Source organism: Melopsittacus undulatus, chromosome 17, assembly GCF_012275295.1.
Source record: "Melopsittacus undulatus isolate bMelUnd1 chromosome 17, bMelUnd1.mat.Z, whole genome shotgun sequence".
NCBI classification, from domain to species: domain Eukaryota; kingdom Metazoa; phylum Chordata; class Aves; order Psittaciformes; family Psittaculidae; genus Melopsittacus; species Melopsittacus undulatus.
The window spans coordinates 3896503-3920006 of NC_047543.1; the positions used below are offsets into that span (position 1 = coordinate 3896503).

Genomic DNA, 23504 nt, shown 5'->3' on the forward strand with positions numbered 1-23504 from the left:
CTGCAGTAAAGTGAGTGTACTTTACCATCATGCTACTAATGCTGTTTTAAACGGTGACACTGAAACGTTGTATGTGGGGAAGTCTAATAGTTTTGCTTATGCAAATATCATGTATACCTTGTGTCACCTCTTGTCTTCTCTGTCTTCTTTGTTCTGTCCTTCCAGTTTTATACCTCCTGAAACGAGATTTCTGCAGTCCTGACCTATGTCAGTAATGCCACTTGGGGCTGGTGCATGTGTAAGAAAAAGCAAAATAGGAAATTCCAATGACCAGAACAAATAAGGGAAAAGAATTTATTGGCTGCAGTGAGGTATATGCTGAGAAACATAAGACCAGGAGAAAAGCTGAGAGATTATTCACTTTAAATTATAGTTAATTTGCAGAGCAATAAATGAATCACAGATGGAGATTCATGCCCCAGTGAGATGTGCATAATACATATATTACCAGCTCAGCCAGTCATTTTCATTGAATAGCTTTTCTTTGGCATTTTGATGACTAAAAGCTCTTTAAATTTACAATATCAGCTCTACCTAACTCTGTAGGGCACCTTTGATCATTGTGCTGCATACCATGCGAGGAGAGAGCTCACAGTAGGATCCCTGTTTTACATGCAGGGAGATCAACATACAATACAGCACATAGGTGCACAGAAGGGTTGTCAGAGCTCAGGCCACAAAGAAAGCCAGGAGTCAGCAGAGCTTTCTACTTCATGCTTGCTGGTGGATCTCATTGATGGTGGAGGACACCACCTGCCCATTCACACTGTCATGGACAATTGCTTTGATCTTTCGTTTGGTCAGCCCAGCATGTTCTGAAAGAAGAAGAGAGCTGAATTAGACAAGAAGCAATGCTGAGAGAAGCTGATGTAGGGAAAGCTTCATTTACAGTCATTTACTAGCTACCTCCTCACCTGATTTATCGTTACATGTTGCCCTTTAGGTCAGTACTTATTACTGCTCTTTGTGAAATGTACTGCCAGAGAGTCACCTCGAGTCTTGTCCAGGTCAGGGCAAATGAATAACACAGCTCCATCCCAGCCAATGCAAATCTAACTTCAGAGCAGATTCTCCTACATGTCTGTAGGTCATGCTCATGCCGGAATGTGAGTTTCCAGACATGCAGATTTACTGTTTACTCTCAAGCCCTAACACAGTTTTAGTCACTAAATGGAGTCTCTGTGCCTCCTCCTATGCCATGAAAGCTTTAGTCCTGAGTCTGAGCTTTGCACTTGTGTTTGAGTACCAGAGGTCATTCTGAAGCATGCACAATAACTGGTCTGAAAACCTTTCACAGCTCAGTCTGGAAGGGAACATTATTCTGAGTAGAATTTGATTGGAAATAACAATAATGGAGAGTCCATAGAGAACAAAATAGGGGACTTTTACCTTTAGCTCTTGCGTCACATTTTCTTGCGATCCTGTAAAGATAATGAAACAGAGAAAAAAATAATGATTATGCTGATTTCCAGAAGTTCTCCATCCCCTTCTGCTCACTGATTCTCAGGAGACCTTCCACCACCAGGAAAAGAGAAACATCAGGCTTTTACACCACGAGAATTTTTCTGCTTGGGTTAGTCTCAGGTACTGATGCTCTAACCTGAAGCCAGTCCTGTGGACACTGGCTGTTGTTCTGCTGTGGGCAGCTGCCCTGTTCTGCCTGTGTTAGGAGTTCCTCAACCTGATCTCCCTTTGGCTTCTGACAAATACCCCTGTACTTGGTGCTGTGCTGCTGCCTCTCTGAGACTGTCAGCTCTAAAGGCTGCTAAGCTTCCTTGTTCTGATCTTAGGTAAAGAGACAATACCCTGTAAAAGGTGAGAGAATAAGCAGTAGGTGCTCCACGACTGCTGCAAGCAGAGGCTGCAGGCACGGCAGGGATGGGGAGGGCAGCCAGCCCATCAGCAGTGGAATGTGCTCTGCCCATTTGTGTGCTTGTGACCAACAACAAAAAAATTGAAACTTGTCTTCAGGCTTCTTTTTGATCTAGAATTTGTTTGAAATATAGGAAATGGCTCTGAATTTAACTCAACTTGGCATTTTCTCCTTTGCTGAGGCAGGCATGCTGTGGGAATGGAGGGTTGTTTTTTTCTTTAATGAAAAGTGATATTAATTTAGGTAATCCCAATCCCATGGATACAGGTTTCTCTGTATACCAAGTAGTTCAGGCTTTTTATTATGATCCATCCCATTAAAATACCAACCCTTGATGTAGGCTGGAACTCACAAGCTTTGATTAAGCATAAACAAACAAACAAATAACCCAAATATGAGAACTCTCTTCTCATCTGTTCCAGTCCAGGTGGCTCTGCCTTACCCGTCAGCATTCCCTTCCAGCAGCAGGCGGTAGGTGGAAATTTCCTTCTCCAGGCGGGTTTTGATCCCAAGAAGAACCTTGTATTGGTTATTTTGCTGCTTAATGTCATGACGAACCTGGCTTAGGTCTTCCTCACATTTGGAGATGATCTGCTGCATGTTTTGAAGTGCAACAGCGTAGTAATTCCGAGTGTCAGCCAAGGTATCTTCCAGCATGTGTTTCTGACGGAGCAGATAATACCAATACCATGATTAGTGTTTATGTGGTAGTCACAAGGCAGAAATGCCAGCAAATTTGGTCTCTAGCTAGAAGACTGCAAAATTAAGGCTGTGGTAATTTAAACACTCAGACATTTGCATGACTATTCCTGTGAAGACAGCAGGATCATAAGGCTGTGTCGTGTGTGCATAATGAGAGGCAAAACCTGAGTGATTTACCCCTGCATGGTTCTGCTCACAGGCTGCGCCCCTGGAACTGGTGACTCTTTGTCTGTCTTGCATTTACTGCAAGTCTCCAAGCCATGAGTGTGTGAGCTGAGTAACACTTTTGAAGATTCCCACCATTTTTCACAGTTCATATATTTCATGCATTATAATAGGGGTTATAAATATGAAATTTTACTACTATCTGACTTCTAGGCCATTTTTTTCTTTCTAGATCATGGAGTCAGCTATCCCATGATAGTATCTCTATTTTGTTCTAAGGAGAGACAAAGTTTTCCCTTCTTGTTGATTGTCTCAAAACTATTTTACATATTCTGGTAAAGTCAAGTGTGGTCCAAATTTCACAGCAATTTCACTGATACTTTAATAATTACAGTGAAGTTGTGCTGCACTATGGGTTTAAATGAAGAGTTGGTTCACGACTTGTTTCTGAGAATAGATGAAGTAACCAGCCAGAGATGTCTGCAGTTGATACCTTACTCATCTGTGCCTGCAGCTCGATATCCAGGGACTGTAACGTACGTGTGAGATCCTTGATCTCAGTCTCATTGCGCTGTATCTGCTCTGGGTTCGGGGTTGCTGCCAGAGACATCGCTGCACTCTAGAGAGCAAAGGCAAGAGAAAAGCTTTCTGAGTCTGGTCAGTCACATACAGCAGCATCTGTGAAATGTGCAGAAAACAGCCATTACCTGTTCCTTGTACCAGCTGTCCAGGCTTTGACGATTCTTTTCAATGATGGCTTCATAATCTTCTCTTATTCCTGCTAGAATCTTGGCTAAGTCTTCAGGAGGTGCTGCGTTTACTTTTACATTGACTTTGAAGTCTTGTGATGAGCGATTTGCTTCCATGTTCTATTCATATATTAGCAGAGGAAACAATCAAACTTGTTTATGAAGGTGGAAAGTTTTCATCTCTGTCTTGTCTCCTTCAGTTCCACCCTCTCACAATATCTCAAGTATTTTTTCATTGTGGTAGGTTAATTGTTATCTATATTCAGTTAACCCTATTTGGAGAATTGATACATGAATAACACTGTAATGTGACTTAAATCAGTGACTTACATCTGGTCCTTTGGCAAAACTGTGCCAGAGAGCTCAATAAAAACCATGTGAGAAGATCTCTTCATAGAACGTTTCTGGCAGATACATGCTTGCTGAAGCACTGCCATTTTTTATGTATTGAACTATTAGGAACCCAAAACCTTTGACGAAAATCTAACAGTAATTTCATCTTTCTTCCCCTGTATGTTAATATTTATGGAACTATAAGTTTACAGGAGAGCAATGTAGAAGTTCTATGTAATTGTTAAAGGAATAATTGGATTAAAGCATATAATTACTGTGTAAACAACATAATTACAGGACAAGTCAAGCAGGTCTGGGAACATTCCTGTTGCTGTAGCACAATCTTATGTGCTCAGTACCATTTTCACAAGCACCCAGGCAAAGCAGCATTTCAGGGTATGACATCACGGCCTCCAAAATGCAGATCAAGACATCACAGCCTCCAAAATGCAGATCAACTGGCCGGACCGATGTCTCTGGTGGTTGCCCTGCTTCCAAGAACTATTTTATTCCAGCTGTTCAGTAGTATCGTTGGCTGTAAGGATATAAGGATACTACAGCCAAAGGCAGCTTCACCTGCTGCTGTGTAACCCACGTGTTTCGACTATCCGTTCTAAGAGTCCACAGATCCTGAGTAGGATGTTTGGTTCTGCCTTAGGTAATAACTGAAAACAATGTCTGATCAAGCAAAATGAAAACAGTGTCAAGCAGTGGTATTGTATATGTGGGAATAACAGGGCCCACAGGGCTATAGCTCCAGGAGGATGCAGAGCAGTGTGTTTTGGGATAATTAATAGTATTATCTAATGACTGTGGTCAGGGTTTTGCAAGAATAAATCCTTTGACTTGATTTCAGCAACCATTCCTATTGGAATGAAGGTCTGTTTAGCCAGGTCAGCTGCCTGATGTGAACTCAAGAGGGTCCCTTCCAACCTCAGCCACTCCTCTGTGCTCTGTGATTGTGTGAAATGATGTATCCAGAGTGGAGGAAAAAGTCTGTGATGAGTAAAACTCACCAGCAAGCAGTAACAATTCCTACTTACTTACAATCTGTGTGTATTTTTATCTTAAGTATTTCTGAGGACATTTCTGTCAAATATGTAAGATACTATTAGCTATGTATGACAGATGGATAGGTGACTAGAAAAGAGTGGGAGAAAATACAGCAAAGTGATCCTCTCTGAAATCCCAGGTTGGTGGATAAAGTAGCACACAAAGTTTGTGACTCATCTGACTCTTGTTGGCCTGTGTAGAAACACGGTTTGGTTCTGAATCATCAATCCCATTTATAGACTGTGGATCTTCCTCCAAGTTAATTGCATGGTAGCAAAGATTTATGTGATAGGGTTTTACCAAGTGGAACTTTTCCTACCTCCTCATGGTCCTTCCTCCTGAGGATGTGCTCTTCTCTCAAGCCCTCAATTTCCATTTCCAGGTCTGTTGTAATAATGGTCAGGCCATCGAGCTCCTTCCGCAGGTTCTCCACATCAAGCTGCACTCCCTGCCTGCGCGACTTCTCTGCTTCATACCTTTGGGAGGGAAAAGAAGTCAGCTTGCTTGGGTCATCTGTGTAGGAAACTAGAGAGAACAAAGCACCCAAGAAAACACATTCTATTTCCAAAATATGTTCTTTGACTATTCTTGTATAGTCTTAATAATCAGATGGGTTTCATTACTGGGTTTCTTTTTTCCTCACAATTCCTCCTCTATCATAGGAAATAATTGCTCTTTCTTTCGTTTTCCTTTTTGCATTTTAACATTCACCATGAAAGCTTTGAGAACATGCGTCTCAAAAGTTTGACAGTGAAGATGTGATAACAGCATCGACAATCAATGCTTGCTATAGTTTTTCCAAACTGGTCACTTTTCAGTCCTTCAGAAAACAGGGATAATATAATGGGAGCCAGTTCTTAACGTTCCTGTCTATCCTCTTGAAGTTTGACACTTGTAGTGAGGTGGTCAGAAAGACACCACCGTGTCTTCCCTTGAGTATATGAAGCACTTTTGCTCCTCAAAATCTCTCACTTCATTTTTGTGGACTCTGGTGAGTTTTCTGCATTCAATCCCTCAGACTCATTTTGCAAGTTATTTTTGTGTCACTGCTGAATGATAATGGAAGAAGGGCCAGGCCAGGCAGAATTGCAGCGCTCAGAGGCTTTAGGTTTGCTACAATATCACCAAAACCTGGGAGATTATTTAATAGCTCCTCATCATCTGTTGAAAATAAGACAAATCTTTATGACTTCTGAGAAGTCTGACTGAGGAGGCTTGGAAGCAGAAGTTACTGCAAGACAGGTATTGCCTGTGGAGCTGGATGGAAGAGGTGATGCATACAGGAGATGGATTGGGACTGGGCAGGGGAAGCGCAGTGCAGGCAAGGGTTAATTTGTATTCCCAGGTGACAGTTTTAAGTGCCTTTTGTCACAAGTATCAAGTGTCTGCTGTAAAACCTGCTCTTCAGGACCTGAATTAAGTATCATAAACAGGGTGACTCAAGATTGTTCAGCAATCGTTTGTGGGTTTTGCATCCTTTTTATCCTTTCTGGATTCTTTTCCTGTTCTACATTGGTTTTATTTGCCAAGTATCACCAGAAAACCTCTGTAAAATCAGTTTCATATTGGATTACCTAGAAAAAGCCATATTTTGCTTAACCCTCTTTTCAACTTAATCAAGAAACCAAAGAAGAGCTTACTTGAGCCTGAAGTCTTCAGATGCCATGTTGGCGTTATCAATTTGTAAAAGGATACTGGCATTGGTGATCTTGCTATCCTCAATCTGGAAAACAGAGAATCCAACAGGAGACTCAGCATTGTGAATAACCTGTGCTGGGTTAGACTCCCTGCTGCTTGTAGGAAGCATCTGAACAGTAGAATTCCCATGTTACACAGTATACATGAATTAAAGCAGCTTAGTTTCCTGATTTGCGTAGATGTTTCTGCAGTTTTTGTCTATAATCTTACTTTTCTCTGTGTCTTATTTTTCTGGATATGAAGCAGGATGAGTCCTCTTATTCCTGGCTAGGTAAAGGATATGAATAATGTTACACAAACTTCACAGGATATTATAGAATAACAATCACTGTCTTCCTCTCTGTTTTGTGAACTGATTTTGTTTCTGATTAGCATAGCTGGAAGAGCAGCCTTGGTCATCTTGAGGGCAAATTTCAGTGAGAATCATTAAACTGTGTCTGAATATAATCTAAGTGCTGAAATTAATCCCATGCTAATCAGTAAGCCTGTGCAGGGACACCTTGCTGCAGTGCTGGTGGGGTGCAGAGGAGTAGCAAGAATGTCAGGAGCCCTCCAGTCCACCATGTGCCTTAGTCTGGAGTTGCATGATTGTCATTTGGAGAATAACACTAGCATGTAGTTGTCGTGGTCCATCCAACTATTCACCTATTCCTATTATTCACTGAATCCTCCAGCAGTGTGGAGGGATTAATTCAGGTTTCTGATTTTGCTTTGGGATATTGATAATCTCCTGGAAAGTTGCATGGCATCATTCACTTAGTGTACTCTGCGGGCACTGAAAAGGGTTGTAAGCCCTGTTAACACAAATAGCTTTGAACTGTAGATGTGAATACAAACCCCTCAGTATTCTAGTCAAAATCTCTGACAGAATTCTAGGAAGAACTGATACACAATTAGTAGGATCCTATAACTGAGGGATGTTGTGTCCTTTTCTAACACAGAGGAAGGAGAAGCAGGGTTGCAGCTTCAAGAGCTGCCTTCGCTCAGTACTGACATAGCAAACCAAGATGTGCTATGGCTGTGCAGAAAATCATTAGCCATTTACAGAGCTCTCAGTAGCTTGGAGTAAAACTTCCCACACCTAAATGAATCACAGAGAAATGAGGAAATGACAAAATTGTCCTGAAGTGTCAAAAGTTTACCTCTCAGTGTAAAGAAGAAGGTGCCTGTGGAATGTTTTCACTAATCTGTTAACAGACTGCACATTCTTGAGCAATTAGCAGCACACCTCGAATCCTGCCCTGGGACATGATCAAGGCCGGCTGAAGAAGTGTAACAGTCCCCTTCATGTGTTGCTGCCTGGAATTTGTTGTCAGAGAAGAGGCAATTCTTGAATCCATCACTAGAAAATGGTATATTTTACCGTGGAAGGTAACAAGGCAATGAGGAAGCAACATGGGAGTTCTTCCACTTTGTGCCATTTTGTAATCAAAAAGCAACAAAGCAACAGTTACAGAAATGCTGTCAAAGCAGTTGTCAGTGTCCTGTCACTTGCTGGATGACACCCATTGCTATCGCAGCAACAGCACATTTCACATGTAGCTGTTTAGCTGGTCAGAATGACACAGAATTCTTCGCCACATCCCTCCTGAATAAGGGTGCATCACTAATATCAACTCCCAAACTTACAGCTAACCTGATCAAGAACTCACACATTATTATATGTGAAATACACTCAAATTCCTTCTCAAACAGGATTTTATCAAGAAGCCTTCCTGCACTGACTTCTTGCATCCTTTACCCAGCAGCATTGAGCCTGGCTCCTTGAGTGTTCCTGTAAATCAATTTGCTGCTTTAGTGGTATCAATCTTTGAACCAGACCCATGAAAAACTGCTGCTGTTTTACTGTGTATCAGGGTTCGAATGGAGTCAGGCTGGAGTCAGGCAACTTGTTGCTCCGACACATTCGTCCAGAACTCAGACATCCAGGGCAGAGTGTGGACCAAAATGCAGGACGCAGATGGTTATGTGCCTCCAAGTTTAGGCAGCCAATATATTGTAGATGTTCTGGGTTATTGGATACAGGAACCTAAATTTTGTCTAAATTTCATTTTATGTCCTCCATTAGTTTCACCGTTTTAATTAATGCTTGCTTTAATTATGGTTAATAATGAGATGCTGTATTTTCACTCATTTTATTGGCTGTCATGTACTAATTGCAATCATTTATAGAGAAAGTAAAAATTCTGGGTTAAACCCCTGAGCTGTCGCCTGTAAATAACCCTTCCCTAGCTCTTCCCAGCATGGGCACCACAGCCGGGACAGCCCTGGCTCTTACAGGTGCCTGGAGCCAGCAACAGCTCTTTAAGTGGTGAGGGTTAAAATTAAGTGGTTTGGGTACAGCCTATTCAAAAGTGAGGCTTTACCCCAGTCAGCACTATTCAGTCTTACTGTCTGTCTTCCTAAGTCTTAACGCCAGATCAATGTGAACACGTTTATATTCTCGATGAACAAGTTTTTATCTCTGGATCAATTAAAAAAAGCCTGCTCAAGTGCTAGGGCTGGAGACAGATGACCTTTCCTTATCCTTAAAACAGAGCTAGGTGATGACAATTCTGGCTCTCCTTCCACATTGTCTGTGGTCGGAGTGCCTCATCTTCTGCCTGGAGGCAACACATTTAACGCCGAGCAGGGAGTTTGATTAAGACCCAGCCTTAGTCCCCAAAGCTGTGGGATAATGCCATCTCCAAACCCTCTTGAAAAACATTCCTTAGGGTCTTGAGAATGCCAAGTAGTCATGTTAGAAAAAGTAAAGCGAAAACTAAAGCACCGTGTTTGGAGTAGCTTTGGGTTTTGCCCCATATGGCTGTGTAAAGTTGATGACATTGATTAGTCACACGAATGGTTCCAGCGCTAAGTATGTTCATTAGGAATCCTGATGAATACTATGCTTGAATTTGAAGACACGTGAGTTTGGGAGATTGAAAGAGTTACTGTTGCACGTTAATATTAACGACTGGCAGGAACCAGAAATTCTCCTTTTAATTATAGTGAAAACATCCACAAGGAATTTGTCACTGCTATTTTCTTAATTACAATGAAGTATTTTTCCATCTGATTACATAAGCTCATTGGACCCAAAACTCCTGTAGTTTCATTGTCTGCCACCACAGGAATCAAAGAACCAAAATGCAACAGTATGTCTAAAGAGAGCACGCATGAAAGAAGGCAGGCTCTTCAGCTTGCCTGCTTTGTAATTTGCTTGAATACATGTGCAGTCAAAAAGACCAGCTTCTGCCAGATGTAGTTACTCCAACCACAGTTTCATGTACGGAGGTGAACACTTGGCAGCATACAAACCCCTTTATGCTACAGCTCTTGCAGAACCCCCCTTTGCCATCTGCAACCTTTCTTTCCTTCTAGTACCCCAGTCTCCTTCTTGGAAGCCCAAAGAGTGTTCATGCCCAGGTCCTGTACCCACGAGCATTAGTATTTCTAGCACTGAAAAGGTTTTATTTAAGTTTCTTTAAAGGAAAGCCATCAGCATAAATGAGCACCCAGATTTCTTAAAAAAGCATAGAATGACACAGTTACTTGCAGCTGTGACTTACCTGTCTTTGCATGTCAGTGACGTTTTGCTCGTATTGGTTGAAGTCATGCCTCTTGCCGTGGGATTTTGTCTTGTGCCACTCTAGGATGCAGCTTTCCAGCTGAGCATTAGCTGCTTCTAAGGAACGGACCTTGTCCAGATAGGCAGCCAAACGGTCATTCAGGTTTTGCATAGTCTGTTTCTCATTCCCACCCAGGAAGATGCTTTCCCCATGGTGCTCGCCGAAGCCTCCCCAAGGTGCCCGTCCTCCAGCAGCCAGCCAGAGGGGTCTGGCGGAGCAGAAGGAGGTTTGTGTGCTGCTGGCACCACCACCTGCACTTGACGGTCTGAAAGCAGTTCCTGGCTGGGCCAAACCACACCCTGAACTACCCCTGAGGGACCCAGAAGAAAATTGAAAAGGGCCTTGGCTGGTGCTCATGTTAGCTCTGGTGTGAATCTAACCCAATGTTTGACTGACTACCGCTGAGCAGCTTCTTAGCCTTCCCTAAGCAGCTTTATGCCTTTTCCTGTGGGAGTTTCCCTTCGATGAATGACTACAGCAACAAGATTGTGTCATCATGAAACGTGCTTCCTCTTGGTCAATTCTGAAGCATTTATGAGGCTGCACACACTGTTGTTATTTGGAATCGCAGCCACATACCGGGCTGCTTTCCTTTTGGTTGTTTTGGTTTTGTTTTTTTCTTTCTCTTTTCATATGATAATGGTGAGGTGTGGCTACAATCAGGAGGTGTGGAACAAGATCAGCTCTGCCTCAGACTTTTCTCTAGCCCTGCAGTTAATATGTTTTTCTGTGTATGAGGTGCAGAGGATTGGCCATTCCAGTCTACATAGAGAGGATGGGGCGCTCAGGACCCTTCCTGTCTGTTGTGTTTCTCTAGTACTACAGCAGTTTGTGAATCCCATAGTGCATCCCATCAAGCTGTCGTTAAGGTACTGCACAGCTGCAGCCTGTGAGCGGCTTTGAGGAAGTTGTCCAGCATTTGCCATTTGACTAGAGCTGCAGTCTAGAGTGAGTAAGGCTCAGCTAGTCCCTTCAACGATCCATCCCAGGGGAAATACTGGAGAATTAGGTCTTAACAATCTCTCCTAATGATTTTTTTTTAGTGATTTGAGGTGCCATTGTATTTCCATAGTCTTTTTGGAACACACAGTAATGCAGATATATGCTGCTACCAGTATCACTACTATGAAGATATTTATATGTTTAGCTATAGAAAATATTTAGACTATGAGATTGTAACAACACTGAAAGAATTCAAGTGATTATTTAAAGCTGCCAGCCTGAAATATTGACCTGGCAATCAGGCAGGAAAAGTCTTTCTCAGAAGTTTCAGTTACTTTTGTCACACTATCAAATACAGAACGGGCAGGTCTGGCTTTGGCAAAGGTTTTGTGACCCCTCGTGATGCTCAGGAGATGGTGACTGGGTTATTTGGTTTATCCTCCTCGGAGGGAGAAGAGGGAGGAAGCAGATGTTGGCCTAGGTGGGAAGCTGGGTGGACATGGACTCTCAGCACCGGACACAGTGCTGAGTTGGAGGCTCAGCTCTGTGCCAAGCTTACCCAGCACTGTTAGTCATTTGACTGGGTTGGAGGGACCGTGCAGACCAGAACTGCACCATCCTGGAAGAAACCTGAAGGAATCATTATTTTCTCTGTTTGTTTCACTTGAGGTTTTTCAGTAATACAGAACTGCTGCACCTCATCCCTCTGGAATGCTTCCCAGTGCCCTTCCTGGGAATGAGCAGGTCCTGAGCTCCTCCTTGTGGCTCTCCTCAGCTCTGCTCAGCGCTCTTGGTTTTCTTTTTACCACTTACATTTCCATAGAGTACAGATTCATTCTTTCTCCTCATGCACCTCATTGTACCGAAATGCCAACACTTTTAACTGTGTGAGGAAATGGATCACTGAGGATAGGCGTTTGCAGTAAGTCCGAGGTTTGGCTATCACAGAATCTCCTTATAACAGCTACTGTTCATAGTGACAGTTTGGTGTCAGCCCTGCAGCTGGAGAGGTAGCAGAGCTTGAAGCGCCAGCCAGAAAACTAAGGCCTAAGCCCAAAGAAACTCTAATAGAAGCAATGGTATCCTGATGCTGTTAGCTCATTCAGACTTATTTCAGACTGAATTTTCTAGCCTGGCAGTTCAGCCAGCTAATGTTCTATGAAATATGACATTGAAATATTACTACATAGATACGTACATAATACTACGTGAAAGAAAACGAATCCTTTGTTTCATGTGGAATTACTCAGTGGGATTCGCAGCTTGCCTGGCAGGAGGCTGACAGTGTGTGGCACTGAGCAGCCTCTCTTACTCCACAGTAGTTTCATGGAATATGGAGCCATCATGAAAACCAGAATTGGGTTTTTTTGCTGGCAAGCCATGCCCTGGCACAGAGGATGTGTTCTATCTGAAGCTCAACCGTTTCAAACTGGAAAACTTGCCACACCGTTTTCATCAACGCTTGCTGAGCATCCATGAAAAGACCAAATAAACCACGGTACAGGATGAAAGCAACGGTGAGTGAAGAGATAACCTCGTGTCAGCAGATGGCACCATTGGATGGTGACTTACAGCCTGCTCTGGCTGAGCGCCGGCCTGCGCTGGCAGGACCGGGGCTGCCTGGTCCCCAGGGGCTTTGTTTGGGATCCCTGCTTGTTTTACTGAATTGGAACGTGAAAAGCGAACTGAGCTGAATTTATAGGCTGCAGTTGAAGTACAGGCAGAATATTTGGACACCTACGTTGTACAAGTGAAGATGCAGTGACCATCACTGGTTGATTCAACTCCCCCATCAGCAACACAAATGGATCATGGCCTCGGGCCGTAGGATCTCTCTCTTGCTGTCTGAGTGATACAGATAATAGTCACTTTATTCTGGATCAGGAAAAATACCATTTGTACTGTTTGGTTTGTCTTTTCTGATAGATAGTGATGTTGCTTTGCTCCTTTCCATTCTTTCCCGTGGGAATACCAGCAGGGGCACACCAAAGGTCCTGCAGCCTCCTTTAGGGCTCAGCTGTGAGGCTGAGGCCAGCAGCCTTGAAAATCTTGTTTTAAATGTCAGAAAACTGAAGACAGACAAATAGTGGCTCTGAGAGGTTGGAAGGGGAATAAAACAGATAATTCTAGAAAGGATGCTAGAAACAGGTACGATAGAAATGATTCTAGAAATAGATAATTCTAGGAATGATACTATATTTGTAGATACTGTGATGTGGATTAAAATATGCAGGGATGAGGCTAACAACACATTTTCCAAACAGGTTCTATTAGTAAAATACAGCATTTATGGGAATGTTTTATATGCTTCTGAAGTCTTTACAAGCGTGGCTCTGCCGTGACTGCAGTGTAGCCTTGCAGACCTGCTGCTGGCAAAGGCAGTGGCCTGCAAGAGCTGCAGCAGTGGCACAGGCTGGTGAGACTGTTTCTCATGTAAGGAAACCAAAACAGTCATAGCAAACTCTGACTGAACAGTTCCATTTCCTCTGGACCTTGCCTGGTGCTTCCTCAAGCACTGAAGGAATTTGCCTTTTGGCTGAAGGAAGTGCAAGAACATAAATACATATATGGAACAACATTAATGGTGCATTTTATTTGTGCATGAACTGTAGTGATGTTGTGTACCTGGAATGCAGAGCAGAGAGCCCAAGGACTGTTTACATTATCTTCTCAGGTATTTACTGATACTAGCTTCAGATTCCTGGTGGAATCTAATGGCACTTTATATGTGTTTATTCATTATCATCTTTATAATTCTTGTTAAAGTTGTTCTTGCTGTTGTTATGCATTGAGCATCTCTCGTGGGTGACAGGAAGCCCCATGTTAGGGTGGGTGTATGGTCATGTGCATGGTAGGTTCATTCTGACCTCAGAAAAACAACACAGGCTGGATGTACTTGCACAAGCAGAACAGCAACTTTATTATGTAGGTTCTTTTATAAGGAAACCGTATAGCTACAGACAGAAAACAAGCTTGTCATCTCTGAGCACAGAGTCACACAAGCAGGTAAAGAGGAGAGCAAGTTTAAGGACAGCTATCAAGCTGGTACACATTCTTGGATTACATTCTTGTGATATGGCAGCAGTACAAGGGGATGATTTCACTCAGCATTATCCAGCATGCATGCTGCGCTGCTTATATATGGTGCCATATGCAAGGGAGGATGCAGTATTTCTTTCCTAGTATCTCCTGTCACGAGGAGAAGTATGTTTTCCATCATCTTCCGCACTGTTGCGAACTCTACTAGCGTTTGGTCCTGTTGTGGGAGAAAAACAAAGTCAGTTAGGGAAAAGGCCAGTGTAGTGCTAACACTGAGGAGGTGCATGATGGGGGGGTTGTTGTTTCTCACAGGATCTTTTTCACACTCCAGAGAGGGAACTGCCTTTACATCTTTATCTCTCTATTAGTCCTCATCCAGTAAATCCTAGAGTGCACATCACAAATCAGATTTGAATGTATCTTGTATGGTGTGTGAATCAGACAAATTTAGGAATCTTTGGGAGATTTTGGTAGTTTAGAATCCCATGAGGAATTCATGCAGTCATTTTGGTAAGCTATTAGTTTCAAAAGTGCACATAAACTAAGATAAAGTATTGCATTTTTGTCTGGAAATGATAAGGAATGTGGTAATTGCAGACAGAGTGGAATCTGTGTTAGTAAGATGAAACCCTGACTTTCTTTAATCATTTCAGCCCCTCTTTAAATCAAAAATTTTCTTACCATCCTTAGGGATCACTCGTGACATCCTGTAGAAAAGAAGAAATATTTGATTACTGACCATCACTGACTCTGCCCACTGAAACTCTTGACACCAAGGAAGTGCCACGGGTGCCCAGCCCTGATCTCACACTGCTTCCTTCAATGGCTTGTTCCTCAGGTGTGTCCTTACTAGTACCATTGTTAAGGAGGTTTCTGGTCTGAAGGCCACTCCCAGGTACTCAGTAGGACATAGGAACAGCAGTCAGACCAGTTCTTGGTTCTGACAGGGCTCTCTATGCTTCTCTTCTCAAAATGTCATAATCTAGAAACAACATCAGGAGCTGATGCCTCCTCAGAAATCAAAAGGAATTCCATGTGTAGAGCAGATACGAGAAATGGTCACTAAAATGTAGATTTGAGTAAAGTAACTGTAGTCTGTGCCAAGTTATTTTCTAGCTGGGAGTGCTGGTGTATGAGGATGAGTATTTTCACATCTGTGCACAAGTGTAGAGCACCAAAAGCTAAAGAAATAGAGAACAGATTTTTATAAGTTAAGTCGGGCTAATGACTATGATTCCAGTGCAACAAGAGTATCATGTAAGACACAGATAAGGTGCCTGGTGCCTTCTGTTGTTCATTGTAGTCAAAATAGTTGCATTTGTATTTCTAGACCATCAGCACAATTGATCTGGAGATTCAGCTTGAGTTACAGCAGCGCCTGGGACTTTGCTGGGCATCTGCTTTGCCAGAACTCCAAGGGCTGCATATGCAGTGTGTGCAGTTTAGTGATCTGGAGTCAGCCTGGCAACCACAACTTACTGCTTTACAATGTGTCAGGTTATTAACCTTATCTAATCAGCATAGGGATTGTGTATTGTTACGTACTGAGAGTCCTGGCCCTCCAGCAGCTGGCGGTAGGTGGCAATTTCCTGCTCCAGGCGGCTTTTGATGTCCATGAGCATCCTGTACTCCTGGTTCTGACGCTCCATGTCGCACCGCAGTTCACTCAGTTGCTCCTCAACGCTGGTGATGAGGGCCTGAATCTGGGCCAGCTGAGCACAGTATCGGCCTTCTGTATCTCGCAGGCTGGCTTCCAGTCCAGCTTTCTGAAGTGGAATCATGTCAGAACAGGTTAGCATGCAGGTTTGTCCTGCAGAGGGGGAATCTGAGGAGAGGCAAGGGAAGGAGGGAGGGGAGAGTGTGCTAGCTGTGACTTGGGGTGTGCTTGGCACCACTCCATACCATGCTGAGCTGCGACTGGAGCTCAATCTCCAAACTTTGGACTGTGCGTCTCAGTTCTGTGATCTCCGATTTGCTGGTCTGTATCTGCTGTGTATGGGTGGCTACCTCACGGTTCAGCTCATCAGTCTGAAAGTTAAAAACAACTGTAAAATCACATACATGCTGTATAAAAAGGTTTTCAGTCATTTTGAGAAAGGGGGGAGCCCATCCCATCTGCTGGAACAGCAAGAATGAGGCAATGCGTTAGTTTGCTGTTTCCTGGTGTAACTGTACCTGAGTGAAGAACCAGGCCTCAGCATCTTTACGGTTCTTCTCAGCCAGGGCTTCGTACTGCTCCCTCATCTCGGAGAGAATTTTGGTCAGGTCGATGCCAGGAGCCGCATCCATTTCCACGTTGATTGTTCCACTGAGCTGGCTTGAATACTCTTTCATTTCCTGCATGGGCAAAGGACATGAAAACATCAGGCTCCCTCTGCCATCAGCAATCCACCCAGTGGCTGCAGGGTGTTTATTGTCAAGTATCAGGGGTGGAACACACATAATAACCTTTACCAAATTTTACCTCGTGTGCTTTTCTGCTCTCTGTGCACTCACACACAACTCATATTTGCATGTAACTTGTATGGATATTTCTTTTACTCAGCTTAACCCTCTCAGTGACATGTCATGTGCTTATGAATTTCACACTGAAACCAATAGGTCTGAGCAGTTTGGAATCAGAGAAATGCTTCCCAGGACACACTTTGGATTATTTTAATGTTAGAGTTTTCTTCTTAGTAAGCTGCAGTGATGCCTGAGGTTTTTAGCTTGGATTTTCCCCTTCCCACCTCAAGTCATAAATTCCAAAGGGAAGTAATTTCCTCTCTGCACTCGTAGGGACTCTCACCTCCTCGTGGTTCTTCTTGAGGTAGGCCAGCTCCTCCTTCAGTGTCTCAATCTGCATCTCCAAGTCAGTTCTGGACAGGGTCAGCTCATCCAGGACCCTGCGCAGGCCGTTGATGTCAGACTCCACGTTCTGGCGCAGGAACAGCTCGTTCTCATACCTGTGGTTTAAAAAGGAAACAAGCACTGAAATATGTAGGGCTTTGTGTTCAGTAGAGCTGTCAAACTATGAAATTGTATAGTGAGTGTAAGAGGAGCTGTGGGTTCTAAATGAAAATTGTAAATTTCAGTATCTGTGAGAAAGAACTGCAGCCCAAGAGTGAGCTCTTCATGCCACTCTCTTCCTTTTAGGTGAATCCCCCTGTGATTTAGGCTAGTAAAAGTAGGAGCATCACTAGAAAACTAAGGCATGAACTAGAATGTATTATGTAAACAGCTTAGTGAGCTGGGTACTGTGTTCTGTCAGGTTTACATTGCAAACTGATCCTTCAGCACATGGATTCTGTTTGCCAGGGTTTTTCATCAGAAGTTATCAAGGAAACACAGCTATCAGAGAACTGTTCTGGGAGAGAGAGAAGAGAGAAGATACACGTGTTTCACGTAAACTTACTTCAGTCTGAAGTCATCTGCAGCCAGCCTGGCATTGTCGATCTCCAGAATGACTCTGGAATTGTCAACAGTAGCTGCAAGGATCTGCAATGAAAGAAACATGGAGAAAGGTTCCTGGGAATGACACCTTTGAGTAACCCAGATTATAGACGTGATGAGGAAAGACCTTTGTACACCCCATCTTACCTGCAGTGAGAATTATTTTGTCAGCCTTTGAGGCCTGCCTGTCACAGTCTCTGCTATTTGATTGCTGAGTAAGTCTGTTGATAATTCTAAACACATTTGTCACGTTTTGCTAACTTTTAGTGCAATCATTCCAATTTTGACCCATGGCACATTTTCAGTACAACAGCTTTGGTTTTAAAATTGAGAAAAAGCTACTCTTTTCTGCTAGAATGTTCATAACCACAAAATACCTGGTTGGAGAATTCAATATATATTTTGGGGTTATTTTAGTTTATTTTAAAGAAGTGGAATATGCAGTTCCACAATTGTAATGCATCTCAGAACTCCCCTACAGATGAATGTGGTACCTTGTCTCGGAGATCCTCGATTATCTTGTAGTAATTGCTGTAGTCCCGGGCTGGGCTGCTGGGAGCTTGCTTCTGGTACCAGTCTCGGATTTTAACTTCGAGATCTGAATTTGCCTCTTCCAGTGCTCGCACCTTCTGCAGGTACGAGGCCAGGCGGTCATTCAGGTTCTGCATAGTTATCTTTTCATTGCCAGAGAGAAGGCCATCTCCACCACCAAAGCCACCACCAACTTCAAAACCTCCACCAAAACCAGATCCTCCACCAAAGCAAGAACCTCCACCAAAGCCAGCTCCTCCACCAAAGCCAGCCCCTCCACCAAAGCCACAGACTGCACCACCACCAAAGCCACTGTAGCCTCCTCCACAGCTGCTGCCTAAACCAGAATACAGGCCCCCACCAAATCCACCTCCTGCAGAGGAGACACACCTAGCTGAAGAGATGGAGACACCCCTGCCACCAGACCCTCCATGTATGCTTGGAGCACGGCAGGCTCCTCCTGTTCGGACTGAGGAGAGGCGAGAGCTACCACCAGCCCCAAAGCCACCACCATAGGTAGAAGAAGAGCTCTGGATGAAGGAAGTAGCCATGGCTGCAGCACAAGGCAGCAGTAGGATCAGGTGTTCTGCTGTGGAAGAGGAAGGTGTCGTGCCTTCAGTGCCCTGGTGCTTCTTTTATATCCTCAAGATAGGGTGTTGGAGACAAACCCAACCTGCAGCCCTCCTTCCAAAATTTCTCCTCCCTAGAGGTGAGGCCAATTATGATGCCATTCCTCACAGCAGAGCCGGGGATGGGGCTGGGGTTCTTTTCTTAATTAAACAAAAGAGATGATTCAGATGAGTGTTTTTTCTTCAGGCTATGGTTCTGAAACTTGGAGTTTACTTCTCTGACATTTAGGAATGGAAAAACAAAGTGAGTTCAGCCACACCTCCTTACCCAGTCACAGCCATCAGGGGGGCTATTTTAAGAAAGTCAGCTTTTTCTACAAACAAATTTGAAGTCAAATCCTCCTTTCATTCCAAAATGCTCAATCATCAGCTCTTGGCACCATTATTTCTTCTTTTCCATCCACATTTTTCCTGTTAAAAATTCGGCATTGCATTTCATATGTTCTTATTCCTGTTTTTTGCTTGGAACTAATATTTAGGGTTTAGAGTCTGAATTTTTAGTACAAAAGCAGGTCATCATAGCATTGCATGAGGAACAGTTAGCAGCCCTCAATGGACAAGGAAGAGCTAATGCTTGTGAAAGGGTCCAGAAAGGTAATATAGGACTGAAGTAATAAATTTAAAAGAAGAAACGTGGGAGGACTGAGTTCCTGCTTTTGGGAAATAAAAACAAATTGGGTTGGAGATGGAACTTCAGATGGCAATAAATGTGTTTAATGCCAGGATGTGCTAGGAAATGAAGTAAGTCTTGAAGGGAAGGTGTGAGAAGAGGTACCTTAATCCTTCACTTCAATGGGAGTCTGACACACCAGCGTATTCCCCACCGAGTCACTTGCCAGTGAGGCTTACAGGCAGTAACTCAATCCAACACTGCAAAATGAGGGGAAGACAGACTTGGGAGATTTTGAAGGGGTATGAACTGCCCAGTTGCCCTATGTGTTTCATGATGCGTGTGTGCAGAGCATGGCAGTGGTGGGCAGTGTGGAGAAAGAGGTTGTCTTTGCACAACCAGGCGACCTTCTGCAGATGAAAGCCACAAGCTACAGCTGCAGAATTGGGGATATAGGGATGGTGGGGGGAAAGCTGGGATGAAGTAAAGAGGGGAGGAACTGTCTCTGAGTTCCAGTTTGGAACCACCAAAATTAATTTAAAATGCAACTGTATGAGGAGTTGTACATTTGCTAGCCACAGAATAAGGAGAGTGTTGGTTTTAGCACAGTTTGTACTGGTCTGTATCAGAAGAGAATGAGCTCAGAATTGAGGATGGAATGACTGCAGAGAAACTGAGGCTGTTTCTGATGGCTGGAATAAGCTGAAGGGGTTCTGCAGTGGAGTTCTGACTGTAATGCATCCTCAGGGGAACGTGCAGCCTTTTTGCTGGGAGAGGATTTGGATTTGGGAGGAAAGAAACATGGAAAATCCAGCTGCGATACGTGGGTGCCCAGCACGGTTTGGAGCACGTCCCCCCTTCCTCAGCCAGATGGGGTGTTCCAGTGGTGAAACACATCTCAGACTGATCCTGGAGCTCTGCCACAGCAGTTTGCTTTGGCTGTGGGGCAGATGAATGGTTCTGTGGTGCTTGCCAGCTCTATGTGTCTCCAAGGGTTGGTATCTGAGGAAACAAGTTCAGACAAACTCCTAAAGATAAAAAAAGGCTCTTTAAGACCCCTGTGATGTGACTGTGCCGAGGTCTGGGGACCCCAGTGCTGCTCAATACTGGCTGATCCCACCAGGAGCAACATCAAATTCCATTGGAGAAGACGATCCAGCAAAATCCCTTCTAGAAAACCCTGTAAACTTGCACAGGAAACTTTGGGGGTTTTTAATCCAGTCTTCTAACTTCCCTGGAAGCTTGTGGTGAAACACACGTAGCCGCTTTTCAAAGAGCCCTGGGCACTATCCTAGATCCTTATCAGATGAGCGCTTACAAAACCCAAGGAGCAGATAGAAAGCTGTTTTTTCCCTGTAGAATATTTGCTGTTCGGAAAACTAAATCAAGCAGCCAACACAGGCTGTGTCCTATAGCATAACCCAGGGGTTTGGGGCTTTTCCCATGTTCTGTAAATCAGCACTCAGCTCCTTCAGCGTCCCCCATGATCAAGAGCTATTTCCAGCTTACGCCTTTATTCTGGTCTCCCTCTCTGTACTCTTCTCCCATGCCCTGATCCTGGTTGCAGCTCTTTTCCCCAGTGCTCAGCAGTGAGGAGCCCCTCGGTTTGTGAGAGCATTCCTGGAAGACATCCCCAGACATGTCTGTGCTGCCCAAACTCCTTTAGTGCTTCTGTGACGGGATTAGGGGAGTTGACACACTTGAGCCTCTCCTTGTAGGAGGACAGAGAGTTCCATTCAAGAATCAGCTTGTTTATCATCCTGGTCCTTGCTGATAAAACTGTCACTCAGGTGTTACATACCTTTAGCAAACACCTTTTTTGTTTTGCTGAACCAAAGTCTAAAATTAGAGTTTGAAGTTAAACCTTTCACCAGAAATCCTGCATTACCCTACAATTATGGGACAAAATCAATGAAAATATAAAATTAGGCTATAAAACCAAGAATTTGAGCCTTTTCAAGATTCTTCCAAGTCTCGGAAGTGCCCAATTTCTTTAGCATGGTTTATGAATTCATTCAGTTCTTGGTACTTGTAACCTCTGAAACACTTTTGAACTGTTAACGTTTTAAATATCATTTTTTCTAAACACACATTTAATGCAGTCTTTGAAAAGAAAACTCTTTTGGTCAAAATACAGGTTTGAAAAGTGAATTTATAACTTGTACTTTGCTCTCTGGGGGTTCTTGTCAGGTTTTCCCATTTGCAACTGGATGACACAGGAAATCCGCACTGTCGTCCCCCGCTCTGCCTGGTTTTGTCCCCACAACTTGCTCTCAGGGAGTGGGATTTGTTATGTTTAAAAACCAGACCTGGACTTGTTCTTTCATCTGGGAGGGATTTCAGGTCTGACAGTTGTAGGGAATCAATTTGTATGGAATTATTTATAGGGAATAAACTTCATATAAAGCATTGGTTAGCAAGCTGTCAGCACTCTGGAACAGCCTGCACTGAAGTGTCAATGCACAAGAGTTTTCTTGTCCTTGCTCTTCCAAAGGTTTTGCCATGTAAGTGGGTGATCTTCTGAGGAGCCACTTGCATCTCGTGCATGCTAGCACTCCTGCCACTGCTCCCTTCTGATCCTGCTCCTTTTCAGCAGAGCACCTTGGGCCCCCTCTTCTTCCCATCTTCTCTTCTCTGTGTGTCTTTGCTGATCCTTACTTTTTGTGACTGTTGTTCTCTCCTGTCACAGTTTCTCCCTGTCACAGCAAAGCCACTGTCTCATGTCCTCATGCTGGATTTCCAGAGGCTGAGCTGGGATTGTCCATGTCACTGCTTGATGGCTGATGTTGATGGGTCACCTGAGTCACCACTGAATCAACCCAAGCCCCAGCACCTCCCCACTGAAGAGAATTGCCCAACCCGGATAGAGCAGGTCCACAGCTTCAGGTGTCTCTTCCCTCCCAACGCTCCATTTGTCTGTAAGGAGCATCTAGTTAGGAGCAAGGGTGCAATAATCATTCCCTTCCAAGCCTGAGGAGAGAAGAGCTGAAGGATTTGATGATGTCTTCCTGAAACAGAGGCAATGAGATATCCCGCTCTGGGGAGCTGTGCTGTTGGGGTACTCTCAGTCTGGGCACGCTGGTGTTCCAGTGTCACCCCTGCTGAGGAGCTGTGTGACAGGGGAGGCACAGTGGGAGAGGCCACAGACGTAGTTTTCTTCTAGCACAAACCCTGAAAAGTTTCCCTGGCTGTGAGCTTGGTGGTGGCAATGTGGTTAGTGACTTCTGGGGTCCTGAACCAGTTCTGGGGATGGAGAGAGCTGGGCTGGGGCAGCCTGGACAAGAGAAGGCTCCTGAAAGGGAGACCTGAGAGCAGCTCCAGTGCCTAAAGGGGCTGCAGGAAAGCTGGAGAGGGGCTTGGGACAAGGGCCTGTAGGGACAGGCCAAGGGGAATGGCTTGAACCTGCCCAAGAGAGGGGAGACTGAGCTGAGCTCTGAGGCAGAAGCTGTTCCCTGTGAGGGTGCTGAGGCGCTGGCACAGGGTGCCCAGAGAAGCTGTGGCTGCCCCATCCCTGGCAGTGCTCAAGGCCAGGTTGGACACAGGGGCTTGGAGCAGCTGCTCCAGTGGAAGGGGTCCCTGCCCATGGCAGGAGGTTAGAACTGGATGCTCTTAAGGTCTCTTCCCACCCAAACCAGTCTGGGATTCTGGGATTCTATGAAAAGTGAACACATTTAGAAATTCAGCTCAGATAATATCCTCTCAGTGGTGTGAGAGTGAAGTGGCTAAAATGAATCCTGAAGGTTTGTTACCTCGGTGTGAACTCAGTGAGTGAAGTCTCACAGCTGTTTCTTGCTGTTTGTTTCTGCAGGAGTTATTTTCAAGTCACTTTTACGGCTTCACATTTCCCCCTAACAAAACATCTCCCAGCTCTTGCTTCTTACCAGAATCACTGAACACCTCAGGGCTGCTCTGCAGAGAGCACAGCCGCTGTCAGCAGGAGCTGAGCTCACTTTGCTATCCTCCGCTCTGAGGGGCTGAAGATTTCATTTCCTCCCTATTCAGTGCTCCCACCAGCAAGAGGGGCTGGAAGACATCGGAGATGGAGCTCCAGCCACTGTGAACATTAACCTCTTGGGGAGGCTGGCTGGCTATTTACTGCCTGATGAAAGCCAAACTTCAGGAATAATACTTCTGGGA

At 44.2% G+C, this 23504-nt stretch overlaps 2 protein-coding genes across 2 annotated transcripts; both read right to left on the bottom strand.

The window, feature by feature from the left end:
• Positions 1-278: 278 nt before the first annotated feature.
• On the bottom strand, positions 279-10633 carry LOC101867915 (keratin, type I cytoskeletal 23). The gene is made up of 8 exons (XM_005144817.4): positions 10125-10633; positions 6516-6598; positions 5195-5351; positions 3448-3609; positions 3234-3359; positions 2316-2536; positions 1390-1421; positions 279-815 (listed from the first exon to the last, which is right to left on the bottom strand). Exons 1-8 carry the CDS (start codon positions 10539-10541, stop codon positions 712-714), a joined length of 1302 nt encoding a protein of 433 aa, XP_005144874.3. The 5' UTR covers positions 10542-10633; the 3' UTR covers positions 279-711.
• A 3386-nt stretch (positions 10634-14019) lies between these two features.
• On the bottom strand, positions 14020-18784 carry LOC101869535 (keratin, type I cytoskeletal 15). Its single transcript, XM_005144826.3, has 8 exons — positions 18092-18784; positions 17560-17642; positions 16954-17110; positions 16341-16502; positions 16068-16193; positions 15711-15931; positions 14847-14872; positions 14020-14382 (listed from the first exon to the last, which is right to left on the bottom strand). Exons 1-8 carry the CDS (start codon positions 18677-18679, stop codon positions 14306-14308), a joined length of 1440 nt encoding a protein of 479 aa, XP_005144883.2. The 5' UTR covers positions 18680-18784; the 3' UTR covers positions 14020-14305.
• Between the last annotated feature and the right edge of the window lie 4720 nt (positions 18785-23504).